This window comes from Pseudopipra pipra, chromosome 14 (genome assembly GCF_036250125.1).
Source record: "Pseudopipra pipra isolate bDixPip1 chromosome 14, bDixPip1.hap1, whole genome shotgun sequence".
NCBI classification, from domain to species: Eukaryota; Metazoa; Chordata; class Aves; order Passeriformes; family Pipridae; genus Pseudopipra; species Pseudopipra pipra.
This window is the reverse complement of record NC_087562.1, coordinates 17,666,470-17,683,684: the sequence shown is the minus strand read 5'-3', so window position 1 is coordinate 17,683,684 and position 17,215 is coordinate 17,666,470. Positions and strand designations below refer to the sequence as shown.

The 17,215-nt window shown below is 40.5% G+C and overlaps 1 protein-coding gene across 3 annotated transcripts in view; it reads left to right on the top strand.

The window, feature by feature from the left end:
* Positions 1-17,215, top strand: part of CDH8 (cadherin 8) — a 153,614-nt gene that overhangs the window by 63,587 nt on the left and 72,812 nt on the right. For all 3 annotated transcript variants that reach the window (XM_064671266.1, XM_064671267.1, XM_064671268.1), the window contains one exon: positions 10,485-10,604. In XM_064671266.1, coding sequence (XP_064527336.1) covers positions 10,485-10,604 — 120 coding nt within the window. The remainder of the gene's footprint in view (positions 1-10,484; positions 10,605-17,215) is intronic.

The window sequence follows — 17,215 nt, the reverse complement described above, 5'->3', positions numbered from 1 at the left end:
AGTGGCAGGTACTTGAATGTTCAGGTTCTGAAGGCGCTGCCTTGTTCTTAGAAGCAAGTCCTACGTTACCTGTACAAAGTATGGAGCTATTGATGTGTGCTGGTTCCTTACACAAAGCTGCCTGTCTTTCTGTCCATTCCATGGCAACAATTTGTCACAGATTTTCCATTTTTTGCACACAAGCATTCCTTTTGCACGAAGGGAAGTTGTGCAGATGACACCTAGTGAAGATAAAGTCCACAGGAAAAATCCTCTTGGGTCACAGTTCCCTATGGAGTTCCATCCAGAGGAACACATCTTCCTATGATGTTCCTGTTTCAAGGACGAGGACAGACAGACAGACAGCACAGCTTATGTTGATCACATGATGGCAGAGCAGAGAAAACTTTGGCAGTTTTAGGTGCAGGCTTCTCTAGTCCTGCTGTTGTTTTCCCAGATGATTCCTGCCTAATAGCCACAAACATCTTGTTCTTGTTGCAGACATTCTGCTTCTGAAATCCTTTGGGGTTGCTTCCATTTGTACATATCAAACACATCATTGTCTTTGTGTTCTGTGACTGTGTGAAATTAAGTCTGACTCAGGGTTCTGATACATTCTCTTTTGCTTACAAGTTTAAATCTCCTCTTAGTGTGGATTTTTCACCATTTTGCTGAATTTCAAATTTTGAAGAAAAAAAGGTGTTTCAAACAGTGGTAGGGGTTGAAAGTGTGCCATCTCATTTTTTCCAAACATCTTGGCTTGTGGCATGAGCCCATTTGCTTGCCAGGGGATGATGCCTAAGTGGAAAACAGACAGATGAGAGCAAGCAGAGCAGCACAGATTCCTGCCAGACTGAGGCTCTATGAGATGCCACACAACTGGTCTGGAGCATATTCTCACTTTTTTCAACCATGGAAAATGTAGACAAGCTCTAACCCTGAGGCAGAAACTTCTAGGTCAGAAAATTAAATTCGGCGTGGTTATATTTGCACAGAAACTTTTATTAATATGACTTCTTTCACTCTGATAGCACAAAGACTAGACTTTAGAGCACGGGGACCAATATTCCATTTAAAATTCTTAATTCAAGTGGCCTTTGTTAGATGTCTCTCTTTGAGGGACACACTTGATATTTGGCAAAATAAGATTTGGGTGTGATTCAGGCACTGGTCATTCCCCACCTGCCCCAAATTGATACCTCTGTCTTTGTTTAGCTGCTGAATCTGCAGCACTTAATGTTGCTCCCTGAATACAGCCCAGCAGTTGTCCCTGGAGCTGCTGTCACAGGGATTCCTTGGGAATCCAGTGCTGGAGATTCCACTGTGCCCCTTCCCTGGGGCTCAGACGGGCTCTGCTCTGCTGAGTGTTGGCTCTGCAGCGGCCTGAGGGCACAATATTTCAGTCTGCTTTGCCACCCTGGATTGCAGTTGGTGTCATTGTGGGCTTTCCTCCCCCAGACAAAGCCAGCAGAGCATCCCAGCCGGGAGGTGACACCAGCCCTTTTCTGTTCTCACTGCAGAAACTCATAACTGAAAGCATTTCTGCAGTAAACAGCCAGGGCTGCTTTATTATTTATTTATATTTTTTTACAATACACCTGAGCCTAACCCGAAACTTTCATCGAAATCAACAAGACTTATGGTACCTTTTTTTTCTTCCTGCTTGGTAATATAGTGTGCAGTGATCATCCAATTTTACTGCCTTTGCCTGGGGACCTTGCAGAACGAATGCTGATGAAATGGTCAATTGATTAGAGACAAGCAGTCTTTCAAAAAGTCCTGAAAAGAAGAGTAGCTATTTCCCACTTCTCTCACAAATATCAATTAATATTCTATAGAGAGGGTGATATACAAAGGGAGGATAAAAAAACCAGCATGAAAGGAAAACATAATTCTTTAAACCAAACATAAAATATATTTTACCCTTCTACTGTTGCCTGTGATGTTCCAGACCATGTACTAATCCTAACAAACAGCCACCCAGGGGAATTTATAAAGGAATACCTGCAGGCTCTCTAATGGCACCATCTCATAAGTTGTAGCAAAAAAGAACTGCCAGCCTTAAAATGGAAAAGGCAGTGTCCTTTCTTGTTAGACCCACACAAGGTAAACCCAAGCAACATCAGCAAGGATAATTGCCAGAGAGGAGTCTACATCCTGAAATCTGAATGCATACTTCTCACAGAAAATACTTTTTGTTTCCAAAAAATCACATAAAAAGGTGGTGTTGCAGTTCCAAAACAATTAAGTTTATGCACAAAAAATCGGGCACTGTGCAGCTGATTAGATTTCCCAGCCCTGCCTTCCCCAGCCCCCATTATAACCCTGTGGTGCCCACCCTGCCAGCTCTCTCCGTTGGCACGGGATGGACAGACAGCCCCTTTCTCCAAGGCAGAGCAGGCACCTCTCATACTTCTGCACTCACATATTTGCATAGAATATGTGTTTTTTTTCCCCATTTCCCTCACATGATAAAAAAAATCCTTAAAATGACACGTGAGCAATCCAGAAAAGCATTGTTGTGTTGTGTGTGGTGGGTGGTTCAGTTGTCATTGGTTTTGACTCGTGCATGTACTGCATGATGTTAACAGTCTCCAAAGAGTTCATTAACTTTCTAAGCTATCTACTCCAAAAATTGCACTGAGAAATATGGAACATTTGCAAGAAACAATTTGGATACCTCTTCTGCTTCTGGAGATAAATCTCACTAAGTATATCAAAGGTATGAAAAGATTATTTTCCTGGTGGAATCAGGAAACAGTTTCTTTCATTTTCCTGTGTGGTACTTTATAATTTATTGTACATCAAGTTGCTCCAGTTGGATTCTTTCAGATACCTTCACTAAGGTGTTATTTTTCAGGTGTTAAAACATTTGGTGTAGATTATCAGTTCTTTTAGGGCAGCACAAACCATTTCCTATAGGTCTATAGAGTACTGAGTTCTCAAATCTCTTTTTCTCTGCATTTTAGTGACTGTACATGCAACTACTTACATAAAACAAACTGGCAAAATAAGCAAGTAATGATTTGTCTCTCCAATGTTTTATGTTAGTTTTAAAAGACTGAATATGAGCTATATCAGTTGCAACTTATTACACAAAGTGTATACAGCTGTTTAGGTGAGTACCTAAGTGCACACAGGTGTTTATAGGTATATATGCTTACAAGAGAAAATGGCCTCCAGCTGTGCCAGGGGAGGGGCAGGTTGGACATCAGGAGGAATTTCTTCCTAGAAAGGGTGGTCAGGCCTTGGAAGGGGCTGCCCAGGGAGGTGATGGAGAACCCATCCCTGGAGGTGTCCAAGGAAGGACTGGACATGGCACTGAGTGCTGTGGGATAAGGTAGGCATTGGGCACAGGGTGGACTTGATGATCTTGGAGATCTTTTCCAACCTTAATGATTCTGTGATTCTATTTTTTTTATATATATATATATATATGGAAAATAATGTAAACAAACCCAAAAGTCTTGCAAGGTTTCTACTTGTCCCGTGCAGTGGTGTGTCAGCTTTACATGCCTGAAGTTCCTGGAGGGCTGGTAGAGGCTGGGGTGGCCTATTTTGAGCACAAACATCAGAGAGGAGTCATTATTGTCATTTAGGCATTCTCATTAGCTGGCTGGTTTAATTGGGATTCCTCTCTGGTCTTCCAAGAAAGGAGGATCCCAGGAGAGGACGACTGTCTTCCTCCCTTAGGTAGAGCAGGAAGCTGGTGCAGCAAGGTGTGTAATTTAGCCAGTTGTGCCTAAAACTGAGTTGTATGAATAACCCTCCTTTCCTTCTTCCTTACCTTAATCATCATAAACAAGATCATGACAGCATCACAGTATTTCACTACTTAGAGTCAAATAAATTACAGCTGGGAAAGACAAATTACCCTATTAGTTAATCTTCCTGTCTTTCTAGGGTTTTCCCTTAGAATACATTATCCAGCATCCTGTGCAAGAGAGTGAACTCTTCAGTGAGGAGGATTCTGTTATTTCCCTTGGGGAGCTATTCCTCCTTGTACAATTTCTCATTGCAAGGAAGCTTTTGTTGTTGTTTTTCTCTTGGCAGAAGATTAAGTGAAGTCTTGTATCTGTGTATTTGTATGGTTCTCATCAGCAACACATCAGTATTACATCTGTAACACACAAATTTTCTTTCTCATTTCTCCCCCTAGAAATGACTGTATATTGGATTTCTACCATAGATACAGTAGAATGCATTCTGACCTTCCTGTCTCCCAGCATGTCAAGCCCAAGTTGCTCATTTTTCCCTCAGTGGACTATTCTGGCCCATATCTCTACCCTTTACCTCTGCTTCCATTCATTTTCCGTCACTGAAAGGACTCCACTGGACACTTAAAGAGCAAATATTTTTCTGTTTTTCACATGCTTTCCTTTAAGTGTGGGAAGACCTGAAAAACTGACGTGAGACCTCTGTCAGCTGTTCTCAAAGCAGACCTTAAAGCCCTTCCCTGCTGCTGATGTCCTGTGGGCACGTGTGACACCTGACAGCAGCACCATGAGCATTCCTTGCCATGGTGATTTACATCATGGAATCAGAGAATCAGGGAGTATCCCGAGTTGGGAAGGACCCACAAGGATCATTGAGTCCAGCTGGCCACACAGGACAAACTCTTTGTCTGTCTTTGGTTGTCTGTCTGCATTTCCCTTTCCTGGCACTTGACTCTTGGAGTCTTTGGAGAGAGAACTTTCCCGGGCTGTGAGATCTGATCCATGTTTTGGGGTCTTAAAGCTTTTGCAATAAAGCAGCCATTAATAACAATAAAAGCACATTGAAGTGCAGTGTAGAAGGTAGGGATGAATTAACATATGATCTGCAAAAGAGCCCTAAAACTTGTGCAACATACCTACAGTATATGTGTGTATATTTGCATGAACACCAAGCTATGCATTGACATTTTATGTGTGTAATTTGAATATGTTAACAAGTTCTAAAGTGCCTTACACAGATTCCTATTTTATATACATTTTCTTTATTTGGTTAGTGAAACCTCTAATTCATAGATTCTGTGTTTAGAAATGGTCTGATAGAGAATAATAGAAGATGATAATGCTTAAAACTATGGTTTTGTATTTAAAAACCCAGAAACAATGAAAAACAAATAAGAATAAGTTTCTGCAGCTTTGAGGCAGTAATAATTTACATGTCAAGAAGTTATGCAGGTTTTTATGAGATTATTGCAGTTTTATTCAATAAAAAATTGTTACCATGACAACAACTGTCATGCTACCTGTGAGATTATAGCAAGGAAGGCCAGTGAAGAAAAGGCTTCATTTTGGAAAGAATGCTTATCTGACCTGCTGGAGACAAACAATGCCTTGCTGTGACCACCCCTGACTGCAGGGCAACTATCAGCCCAACTCCAAATCCAGCTAGGGGTTGGAAGCACAGTGATCCTCTTAGGAAAACAAAAGAGTTGGTAAATAATGGCAGGGCTTTGTCATGCAAATACTCTCTTAATGGCCTGTCGGGTTGGTAATCAGATCTTCTGAATTAAATGGAGATTTCAGCCTGTCAAGATTTGGGAAGATTAGGAGAGAAAGAGTGAATGAGATCAGAAAGGGCATCAGAAAAGCAAAAAAAAAAAACAACAACCCAGAAGTCCCTGGGAAGATGAGAAAACATGGTCCCACTAGGTTGCATTATGGTCACATTATTTATTTTCACCAGCCATTACAATCTTTCAACAAAATGGTTGCTTCATTGAATATGGATTCATGTAAATTGCTGGCACCGACCATGCATTACCTCCTCTAGAACATTCAAGTTTGATTTTTGGGGATTTTTTTTTTTTCCCCAGTACACACATTTCACTGCCACACCAAAAAAAAATTTGCTTTCCTACTCCCTGTGGCAGCATATGCATTTTTCTTTCTGACTAATGTGCAGAATGTGTACCCTGACTTGCACATAAAAACATAGCCAAAACAACAGAAAAGCACTAGCTGAGCACACACATCTTATTTTTTTATGGTGGTTTTTAATCTTAGTTTGCCAGCAAACACAGCCTTTCCTACCTAGCCATACAAAAATACTTCTAGTTAATTGTGTCTCTGATTGCTGGCCTGTTGCAAAAAGAAAGTCTGACACTAACGGGGTAAAACAATCAGCACTGGTTAATGGCTAAAGCATAGTAGAAGTGTTCATTAATTAAAATCTGTTGAATCTCTTTGCAGTCCGTATTTATGGTGATTAAATCCATAATTAAGGGTCATTAGCATTGCAAAAGTGCACCTCAGGAAGAAACCCAGAAAGTTTTTTACCTAAACATCTCAAAATTTGCCTCATGTATTGAAAAAAAAAAGGTTTTGGTTTGCATAAGGCAGCATTAGGTACATAAAGAAAAAAAGAAACAGTGATTATGTTGTTGGGCCAGATTATATAAAACTGCAATATTATTGTAATTAGGACAACAGTGACTTGGACTATAATAGTGGCTTTCTTGTAAAAATGGCACCATTTCAAATTTATAGTCTCTGGCTAAATGAGTTTGTTGTAGCATTGACAAAGAAACAAACACAAGCCAAATGCAGTCAAAATTAAACACAAACACAAACCTTCACTGTTTATTTGCTGGGCAGAACCCAGAATGTTGTTTTTCCAAGAGCATTTACGTAATAAATACTCTCCCCTGCATTCTTACAGCTTTTCCAATGCAAGATTTTTATCTTTAAAACTTTAAGCGCATTAGGCATGTAAAAAATATTTATGTACGTGTAGTTTATAACTGCAGTGGAGTAAAATCCTGCTTAAATATTGATAATCCAAAGCTTGGAGAGTTCTGCTGTGAGATTGCCTAAATAACAGCCATGGTGGCTGTGAGTTCCTCTTTTTCTGCATCATCTTTCCCCCTCAGGAATCTCTCAGTTCTCCAAACCTTTTGGTGCAGAGGGTTCTGTCACCTGTGGGATTGGGATCAGTTGCTACATCTGAACCCTTAGTGGAACCAGCACAGCACTGATGGAGCAACATCACCTGCAGCTGCAGAGGGGACACAGTTTGATCCTAAATATACTTCTTATTGCCACCGTGAACAGAATAATATGGCATATTTCACACCTGCAAAAGATTTGATTCACGGCACAAAGAAAAAAAAAAATCAAATTAAAGGTGATCAAATTTAAACTATGCCAAAGCTTAACTAATTTCCATAGTGGAAGCAATTTCTTTAATTTCTGTTTCATGATAATGTGCATCTTTCATAAACAATTTTCATCAGTAAGATCGTTGAGAGCAAATTACTGACTTTGAGAGACCTTCTGAGAAGTGTGTGATGGTTGGTAACGAAGTGCTGAGTGGCAGAGACTGGGTGGGTAAGAAGTTGATTTCTAGGAGAAGGGAGAGTATTTTAGCTTTCCATTCCCTTCATTAGTTATATTAGGTGAGATTATTGCATTTCAAGTGACTTGTAAGGGAAAGAAAAAGAAGGATGTGCCACTCCCCCCACCTTCTGTGTGTATAAACAATGAATGGGAATACTGGCATACATATGACACGTGTATTTTTAATATATGTATAAACTTCAGTTGAACTCGGGCCTCAATAAGTGATTAAATTATTTTATATCAGAAGAAAAAAATCTTGATAGCTGAGCATCAAGATTTGAAGCAGTGTTAGGCACTGATTGCCTCTTTTTATTAGGGTGTATTCAACTTTAATATCTAATGAATACTCGGGATAAAGAATGCGCTTATCAAAGAATCAGCAGACCCATTTAAGTTTGGGAATCTTGAAATAAATATCTATAAAAAGTTCTTCAGAAATTCTCAAGTGAAATAAGATAAGAATAGACATTATATACCAAATCTTTCTAAACAAGCAATGTAATTATTTCTGAAGGCCTTTGAAATGAGAGCCAGCTAAGCAAATCAAACACAATCTCCAAGAAGTCAACAGTCTTACTTCTTTATTTTCCTTTGTGTATAAAGTATATAATGGAAACAAAATGAAACAGCCTAGATAAAATACTCCTACAAAAATTTTCACTGTTCTGTGATGAGCCTTATCTTATTCCAGCCCTGCCCCATTGTAGGATGTTCTGCACAAACCTCCTCTGTCTTTGAAGGTTACAAACCAAAAGTTTTAGGGTGGCAGCCACAGAAACAGGTACATCTCCTGCTGTTTCAGCTTGAATCCAGCTGAAGGAAGCTCTGACCCCCGACATCCCTCTCTGGTGTCCCACACAGCTGAGAACTGCAGGGAATGTTGTGCTGGGGCTGTAGCCTGGATTTGGTGAGAGAAGGGGCACAGCCTGGCTGAGAGATTGCTGTCTGTGGGAACACCAAAGGACTGCTCTTGGAACTGGTGCAGGACTTGGGAAAGGTGAACCAGCAGAACTTAAATATGTGGGACAATCCTGTTAGCTACAGCTTTTCCTGCTCTGGAACTGCTGTGGGCAAGCCATGACAGTGCCTTCTGTTCCCCTGTTCCTGCAACATCCACACTCAAGCTTCCTGCAAACCTCCTTGCTGTTGTTCCCTATTTTGTTTATTTTCTGTAGCCTGTGTCATGGCCTCTGGGTGTGCCCCGTGGTTGCTTCCCTGTTACTGTTTGTATTTTCCTATATATGAGGGAGGTCAGTCAGGGTATCACCTACAGGCAGAGGATGCTGTACCTGCCCTTGGGCTGGGGACAACATTTGGGTCACCTGTCCCCTTTATCATTTCCACTCGAACCTCCCAGGCACTGTCTGTCAGTGTCTGGGTGTACAGCAACATCTGTAGTTGGCTGGACAACAAATTTCTGACATTAATTCCCTACAAACCAACCATCATGTTGAGGATAAAGTCCATTTCTCAAGCCTAGTTGCAGGTTAAGCACTGTTATATTAAAGGTTGGGTATAAGATCATCTTTCAACACCAAATTAAACTTCAAAACATGAACAGTTTACATGTTTGCAAGAACAGGTTCAGCAAGCATCTCTCAGTGATAGAGATAGTAGCATAATATTCCTTTTCCAAGGGGTGCATCAGCTGCAGGACTACTCTGGACCCTGCTGAGCAGAGGAGAGATTTTCCTGCCAGGTGGGGCTGTGGTGGAACTTGCACAGCAAACTGTCCTCCCTCCCTTTGCTGATAATGTCCCCTCTAAGAATGGTTAAATTTACACCAAAAATAAATGACCAATACAAGCCATAGGATTTTTTTTTTTCTCTAGTAAGATGTAGTTCTGCAGCCCACATTCCCTTCCCTGGCAATTATCCCATTACTTCCATGCAGCAAACCTGCCACAACTTCAGTCCCAGCAGAACGTGCAGTCCGTAAGCGAGGTGTTATCCATCTTCCCAACCCCTGCCAGCCCCACACCCTGCTCTGATGTTGGAAGTGGAGGGAAAGAGTGAATTGGCATCTCCTGGGTCATATGCAAATTATATCTAAATGTGCAAACATTCCTCTAAATAATTAGCATGTGCTGTAACCCACAGGAGTGCCCAGAGCGTATCAGCTCTGTGCCTACAGGGAAAGAGGGAGAGAGAGCACGGGGCCAGGATGTGCCAAAGGGATCTCCTTCCCTTTGCTTTCCTACTCCTGTCCTGAAGTGACCTGTCCTTTGGATTCAGCAGCACACAAAGTGTGAGAAGGCACAGGAGGCATATCCAGGAAGGGGCAGATTTGGGTGGGTGCTATAATTCTTTTCCATTCTGAGCATAAGAATTGTAATTCAGCCCTTATCCTCCCTCCTGCTCTTGCTGTCTCTCCTCCTGTAGATATTGCCTTTATTGTAAGCCTAATTAATGCAATCATACTTTTATTTCAGCCAGAAAAAAGGTCTCTGCAGCAACCTTAATGCAACCAACTGAATTTTATTCCATTTTGCTTCTTACAGAAACTGCAAGTGCTACGTTGCCTTAAAAAATAAAAAGGGCAATTTTCTTTAATTTTTTTTCTATTTATTTTTGACAGAGTATAGAATTTATAACTCTGGCTAGACAATGGCCCCCTGAGTGGCAGAGGCTCATTTCAGAGGCAATAGTTGTTGTCCTAACTCTGTCACTGTGGCCACATCAAATCATTATCATGGCTGCAAGCCAAGAGAACAAAAAAGAATCCTTTTTATTATTGTTTTTCAGTGTGGTCTCTGTAACTTGGCAAGGTTCTTTCAAATGTGAAATTGTGTTTTAAATGCAACATATTATATTTATTATTAACCTTCTATTTCGTATCCCTTTGATATGATTCCTTTGCAAGTGCTTGAAGTCTACACAGATCTATCAGGTAGCTTTAAATGCATTCTACAAAGAAACCTTAAATAATACAGATACTAAAAGGGTTTTTGTTTTACCCAGAAATTCAGGCTGCTGGCATATATCAGCTTGAAGGAAAAATGTTTTGCTTCTGTTCCACAAGTAATGTTTTAACTGGTTACCGATGGTTTTTATTTCTTACTATTGTCACACAGCTCACAAGGAAATGAATTTTTGTTTCACATTAGTTTCTGAGAAACATATGCAAATCTCTAGTGAGTGCAAACATTAATTGTGTGCATTCTTTCTGTTTAGGCACCTTTGTTACTAAAGTCACAGCTACAGATGCAGATGACCCAGTGTATGGGAACAGTGCCAAGCTGGTTTATAGCATTCTGGAAGGACAGCCTTACTTCTCCATTGAGCCACACACAGGTGGGTGACTCGCAGTGGGAATCCCTGGGTTATGAAATGACTTTGAGCTGCACCAGGAGAGGCTTAGGTTGGGCACAGGAAAACTATCTTTGTGGAAAGGGCTGCCCAGCCCTGTGACAGTCACCATCCCTGGGGGATTTAAAGCTGTGAGGATGTGATTTGTGACATGGTTTAATGCTGGGCTTGGCAGTGTGGGTGTGTTTGGACTCCATGATCTTAAAGGTCTTTTCCAGTGGAAACAATTCCATGGTTGTATTTATACAGGTGTCCATCCCGTGCCTCTCCTGTATCCCATACAGCAATCAGAGAGTGTGGGTGTCTGTCAGCATCACCCAGGGGTGACAGGGTCTAACCTGGCTTCCCTCAGAGTCTGATCCTGTGACAAGAGAAAGGAAAAATATGTGTTAATGACAATAAGGGTGATGGTAAAGTTGCAGAAGTTACCAAAGCAAAACTGAAGGCAGAGAAAGAGCTGTATGTGACTTATAACTGATCAGGGATTTTAAGGCTTGGCCCAGGGAATTTAATGAGCATAATGTAATTTTCAATAGGAGACTATAGTGTTTCCACTTAAAGCAAGTACAGTTTAGCTTGAGAATTTTAGTGAATATGTTTTGTGTTTCCATTAAAATTATTTTTCTTTTTTGCTCGGGTGGATCAATCTGGGGAGAGAAAGAGCATCATACTGAGTGTTGATGTGGAGTTTTATGAGCATGCATTTAGGATGACTATTTCTCTGTGGTTTTATAGTCTTGCAAGTCATCTGAAAGAAGTGCCAATAAATCCATTCCCACTTGTTTTCTGGACATATGTCGTACTTACAGTAAATTCATTTAAGTTATGTCTAAAAAGTGTTTTTTTTAAAGTAATTTGATATTATTTCTAATATTCTTTCACTTGTTACTAGAAGCTCTTTTTAATCACTGTGAGTCAAGCAGCTGTGATCTCCTAAGGAGAAGAGATCTGAAACTCATTTTAAAACATACAAAAAACCTCCTGAATTTATACAACTGTAAAGGATTAAAGCAGGAATAAAAATTCTTCTTCTCGTGCAGATTAACTAAATTATAAAATAAATGCTAGGAGAAATCATTAAAGGATGCTTTTAATAGATCAAGTGTACTATGTTTTCTCACCAACATTGAACACATTACTCTTGTGCTCTTCAAAATCTGGAATGTCTTTAAATTTTTCTGGTGAAATTACGTGGAAAAAACTATTTGCCATTCCTGGAAATTCCCTAACTTGTAGGGACTTCATGTAAATAGTCAATAATATTAATAGTATTATTGACTATAGTCAATAAATCAATAATATTAATAGATTAATGGATTAATCCATTAAAGTTTTTTCTTCTGGTTGAAGGACAACGCTCCTAAACATGAAAGTGACCTCCAGAATGTGATTCAGTCTTTTATTTTTATATTGCATGTAAAATAGAGTTTTACAGAGAATAATTCCAGCATAGTACAATGGGAGAAGAGCAGCTTGTTCCAAAAATAAGTGTATCAAGAGAGAGTTACTGGTGAAGCCCCTTAGTTCCTGCTGCCTGAGTCGTGTGGAAATATAACTCTGACCAGACCTCTGACCATTAGGTGTCAAAGGATACTGTTTGATTCCTTTAATATTACAAATTATTGCATGCAGTGATGACTGGCATCACCTAATTAGAGGGAAAGTGGCTGTAGGATTTTTCTCAGTTTCTATTAGGGAAAGTTAGTGCCTTAGCACGAGAACACCTCAGCCTTTCTAAAGGAGCTGAGAAATGTATTCTCCACCTACACAGAAGATTTTTCACTTCTTTCACAGAAAAATAGACTGAAAGAAATATTCCAAATGTTAAAAATTGTTTGATTTTACTCGAGTTTCTGATTTGCATTAAAACCTGATGCTTAATCCAAAGAAGTAAGTATTCCTCACCTAGGAAAATTGTTTCCATTATCGTGGAACTCCAGACAGAACTCCAAGGCTTCCTGGTGAACCCGAAAATCCTGATTTTTCTCCTGTTTCACTACCATTAATTCCCCCTTCCTACCTTCATTTCCAGTCACAAATATTCCTTTACATAGCAGTTCAGTTACCATGAAAACGACATTTTAGTTTCTGAGGGGAATTTATTCATAAAAATTCAACTGTGGCCGCAGTCCCTGAGCAAGTGGCTTCATGTTGAGGAGCTGCTTGTGAATCAACAAATGGTTTGAGATTCCCCATTCTTCTAGATCAAAGGAGGGCATCAATTATATTCTTCTCTAAACCATTTCCCTGGGTGAGTTTATGTTCTGAGCCTGTCCTGCGTTTCTTTACCATCTCTATGCACTGGCCTCCACCCATAGTGGAACCACCCCCCGACTCTCACAGCTACCACCAAACAGCACACATTTGTTTGTTTGGAAACAACAAATATACATAAAATTCTAGACATTCAGTCAACCAGACACAAGTAGCTATGTAGAAAGTGCAGCCACATGGCACTCAGGGTGAAAAAGACTGTTCTAAAACAAAATGTCCAAAGCAAATAGAAAGTGTGTAAGTGTTTCGTTGTTTCTTTCAGTTTATCCCACGTTAGCAGTGTGAACCATCTCAGCTTTAATAACTAAGCCAGGAAAACACATTCTCTTGCACATTTGTATGTAGTTCTTGGGACCTTCAGGGAAAGTTTTCCTGTAGGAAGATGTTTGGAGACTGTTGTGACAGTGTAAAACTGAAGCAGAACAGGTGTAGTAGTGTTTTACCCGACACAAATCAAACCTCAAGCTCATCCTCCAAGCCTGGTAGGTATTTTAGGGTCTGTGCTCCATTGGGATTTTTTGGGGGGCTGGGAGGGGACGTGGGTGTGTGTATGGCTGCGTTTCCTCTGCAGTTGCATTTCATTAGAGCCCCTGCTGAGTTGAGAACCTATTCAATTAATTTGAAAAGGAATTGTTCCTGAACACAGATCTTGTGTCTTTCCCAAAATGGAATCACTATTTTAAGAAATGGACTATGTGAAAGTCATCCACTGAAGAGTGTAAATATTTTCTGTCATTCATGGGAGCGTATCAAATGTTATCAAAAGTATAGCTATTTAGAGCTGATTTACTCACTGTTTTTATAAATGACTGGCCCCTTTTTATCTTTGTTTATTAGAAACTAAGAGTAAATTTAGATGTGTGCAGCTACCAGCACGAGGGCAGCCACAGATAGGCTGCACTGTCTCTACATTTTTTAATTTCCTGGCTCAGAGTAAGGATTGTCTGACCTTACTGCTCTGTTTCAATGGCACGTGGAGAGCCAACCATCGGGAATAATCCCAGCCATGCCTCCTGACTGCTCTGCCCTCTGTAGCACCTGAACAAAAAGAGGGAGCAAAGGTGTGAGATGTGGTTTCATGCCTGTGGTAGAAAGGATTGTCACACCTGAGGGCAAATGTGAGGAAAGCATTGCTTACTCTTCTGCTCCTTGGTTCCTACTGACTTGTCAGTAAGTGGGTGTAGTCCTCACCTGAATCACACTCGAGGTTGAAACTCTGACATTACTCTCAACCTCCTCACTGAAACAATTCTATAATGCTGGGCACACAGAAATGAGTACTTGTGAGTGACCCGTGAAACAATAATTTTCCATAACCTGAGATGAAAAATGCATATACTGCTGCAGTTTGGTTCTCAGGTTCTTCTCTGTGAGTTATAGACACATGAAAGGAGGTAATTCAGAAGTTATTTTTCACTCAGTGCTCTGAATATGGCTTAGGGTAAGTGCTTTTTTGATGGCTTGTTCTAAATATTTTTTGCTTTCCACAGGTGAATTTTAATATGACCACTGGTTTGGTGGGTAGAGGGTAGATATAAATAATACATGACAATAATAGAGATTTAGATTTTTCTGTGAGAGTTAAAACTTGTGACAACGTCAGAATAGTAACAAAACTCATGGTGGACTGGAATACATTCCTTGTATCATTATTGTTACATCTCACTAACTGATGTCAGGCTTCCTGCCTACTGTGTTTTATTTATAAAGGTATGTGAGCTGTGTGGATTCTCTCATAATCCAAATTATGACAATCCAAATGCTGGAAAAGGGGGTTCCTTAAGGCTGCTAAAAGTAGCTGGAGTACACTTCTCACTTTTAAGCTTTTTCAAGCTTAAATCATGACTGTCAGCTTTAAAATAAGATTATCATAATGGAGTGTAATATGAAGTGACACTGTGTTCTACAATATAGGGATGGCAGAGGAAATACATTTTCAGCTGTGTCTGACTTATTTACATTTCACATGAACTTAAATTATGTCACTCCTACACATACCTGAAATAAAGCTCCATGAACAAGGCAAATTACACCCAACGCCCTCCTGCACTGGGAAGCACATGGGATTAGTCAGGCACAGACCTTCACTATGTGTGAGAAAGAACACATTTCAAACTGGGCTATGGCCCTTTGGTACAAAGCCAAGGCTCAGGTTACTGCAGCTGAGATGAATAGAAGAGCCAGGAAAACTAGAAAGCTGAAGACTCTCCTAATAAATGTGGGTATTTTTATGGAGAGTGAAAAATCAACTCTTTTTCCTATACCTGCTTTAACTTGCAGTTGAAAGTGCACATGCTTTAATCAACAGAGCTTTTAATGATTTAGTGTGTGGCCCTCTCTGGTCCACAGTGTTGAACCCTGTAGTTCTGAAATCAGAACTTAAATGAACAGGTCTGGGAGAAATGAAAACTGCATTCAGCAGAAGCCAGGTTTGAATCTTTTTTAATTTACAGTCCAGCAGAATAAAAAGAAGTAAGAGAAGAAGAGGGTAAACAGCAGCAACTTTTCAGTTATTGGCATTTTTGTGATGTTACAGAGTGTTTCTTCTACCTGGTTGTTGATGTCCAGTTCATTAGCAATGGTACAGCAGAAGGTGCCCTCAGAATATTGTGTGTAGGACTGATAAGACCAGTCATCATAAAAAAAGCCTGCTGAGATACCGAGGGCAGTTCAAAGCAGCGTAGCTGAGGTCAGAAGCATATTGCTTATAATGAAAGATTGATTGAACTTAATTTGTATAAACTGGATAAAAGGTGATTAAAGAAGGATATGAAATCACTACACAAATATTTGAGAGGTGTTAATAAAAGAGAGACATGGGAACTGTTTCTGTAGTAACTCATGATAAAATGACAAGGCAGCATTTCAGACTGGAGGGAGATGGGAAAGCAGTGCTGGTACAGGAAGGACTCTGCAACTGTACAGGGAAAGTAATGAGCTGCTGGGAGCAGAACTCACTCGTGTTCAACAGAGCCTTTCTAAACAGTGCAGCTTCTAAATACTTTAGATTTAAAGCCTCATGGGATTAGTGTAGAGAGAGAACTTGTTTGACATGAGTCAGAGTGTGGATTGAACTGCTGCTTTCTAGCTCACTTTATTGACTAGTGCTGCTGCCACATCCTTGCCAGTTACCACAGATTTAAAGTAAGTAAACTTCTAACTGCAAAAATGAAAAGAGGCATGAAGTGGGATGGTTAGATGTGTTCTGTCTTAGCAAGAGAGGTGAAGGAACTCCTTTTTATGGATTCATAGAGTGATAGGATGGTTGGATTGGAAAAGGGACCTTAAGGATCATCTCATTCCAACCCCCTGCCAAGCACAGGGACATCTTCCACCAGAAGCAGGCAGGTGTTTGCAGCATCATGCAGAAGGCAGGTCCATGCAGCCCAGACAGCAACATTCCCAAGGCAGCAGAAAGGTTGCAGCAGATTCAGGGATTTTTAGAGTTTGTCACTGATTGCTGCTGTTACAGCACCTTCAGCTCTGGCTTGACAGCATTTGATGTGCTTGGGCACATCTGATTTCAGAGCCTGTGTTCAAGCCAGTGGGATTCCTTTCTTGTCTTTGTGCACTGAGCAGACTGTGCAACCCGAGGAGTTGCATTGAGGTGTTTGTACAGAGTCTCTGGTGGCTCTGCGAGTTGTCTTGGTGACAGCCCATTAGGAGAGTGGGACTGACACAGAGCACAGACCTGAGGGTCAGGCCCACCGCTCTTGCTTTTAGTTAGAACCATAAGGAGCAATTATTAGAGATGAGGGGCTTGGATTGAGCCCCTCAGTAGCAGCAAGAGCTGTCTTTTCTGATTAATAAAGGAAGTATAAAATCACTGCAGAGACGTTTGACAGCAGTTATGATGGTCTGGAGCTGGTAAAGCCGAGTGGCTTAAGATCAAGGCAGATTGGCATTTGGGAAAAAAGTGGTATCTGCTTCTAGAGTTTATCAAATAATGGCAGTAACAAGAAAGCTGATGCCACACACGTTTCTTGCATTTCAGAGCAATACCTCTATCATTTTAGAAAGCTAGTGGGGTAGTTTGAACTTGACTGTTCCTCACGCCGAGTTAGGAAAACGGGCAACAGATCTAAATAATGTTGTGCTTCAAGAGCCTGAATTAGAGAGAGGAATTTGAACTACACAGCTGGAGCTGGAAAGCACCTGAAAAAGAATCCAAGGCTACTTTCTGTAAAGTGTCTAGTGTAATCATAGCTATTAGAGGATCGTTACAAATAAAATCCTGAGGAAACAAGGTCATAAATGCAGTGCAAAATATCTATTTACTGCATTCAGTCTCAGTTGTTGAGAGAGTGATACTTTCACTGTGC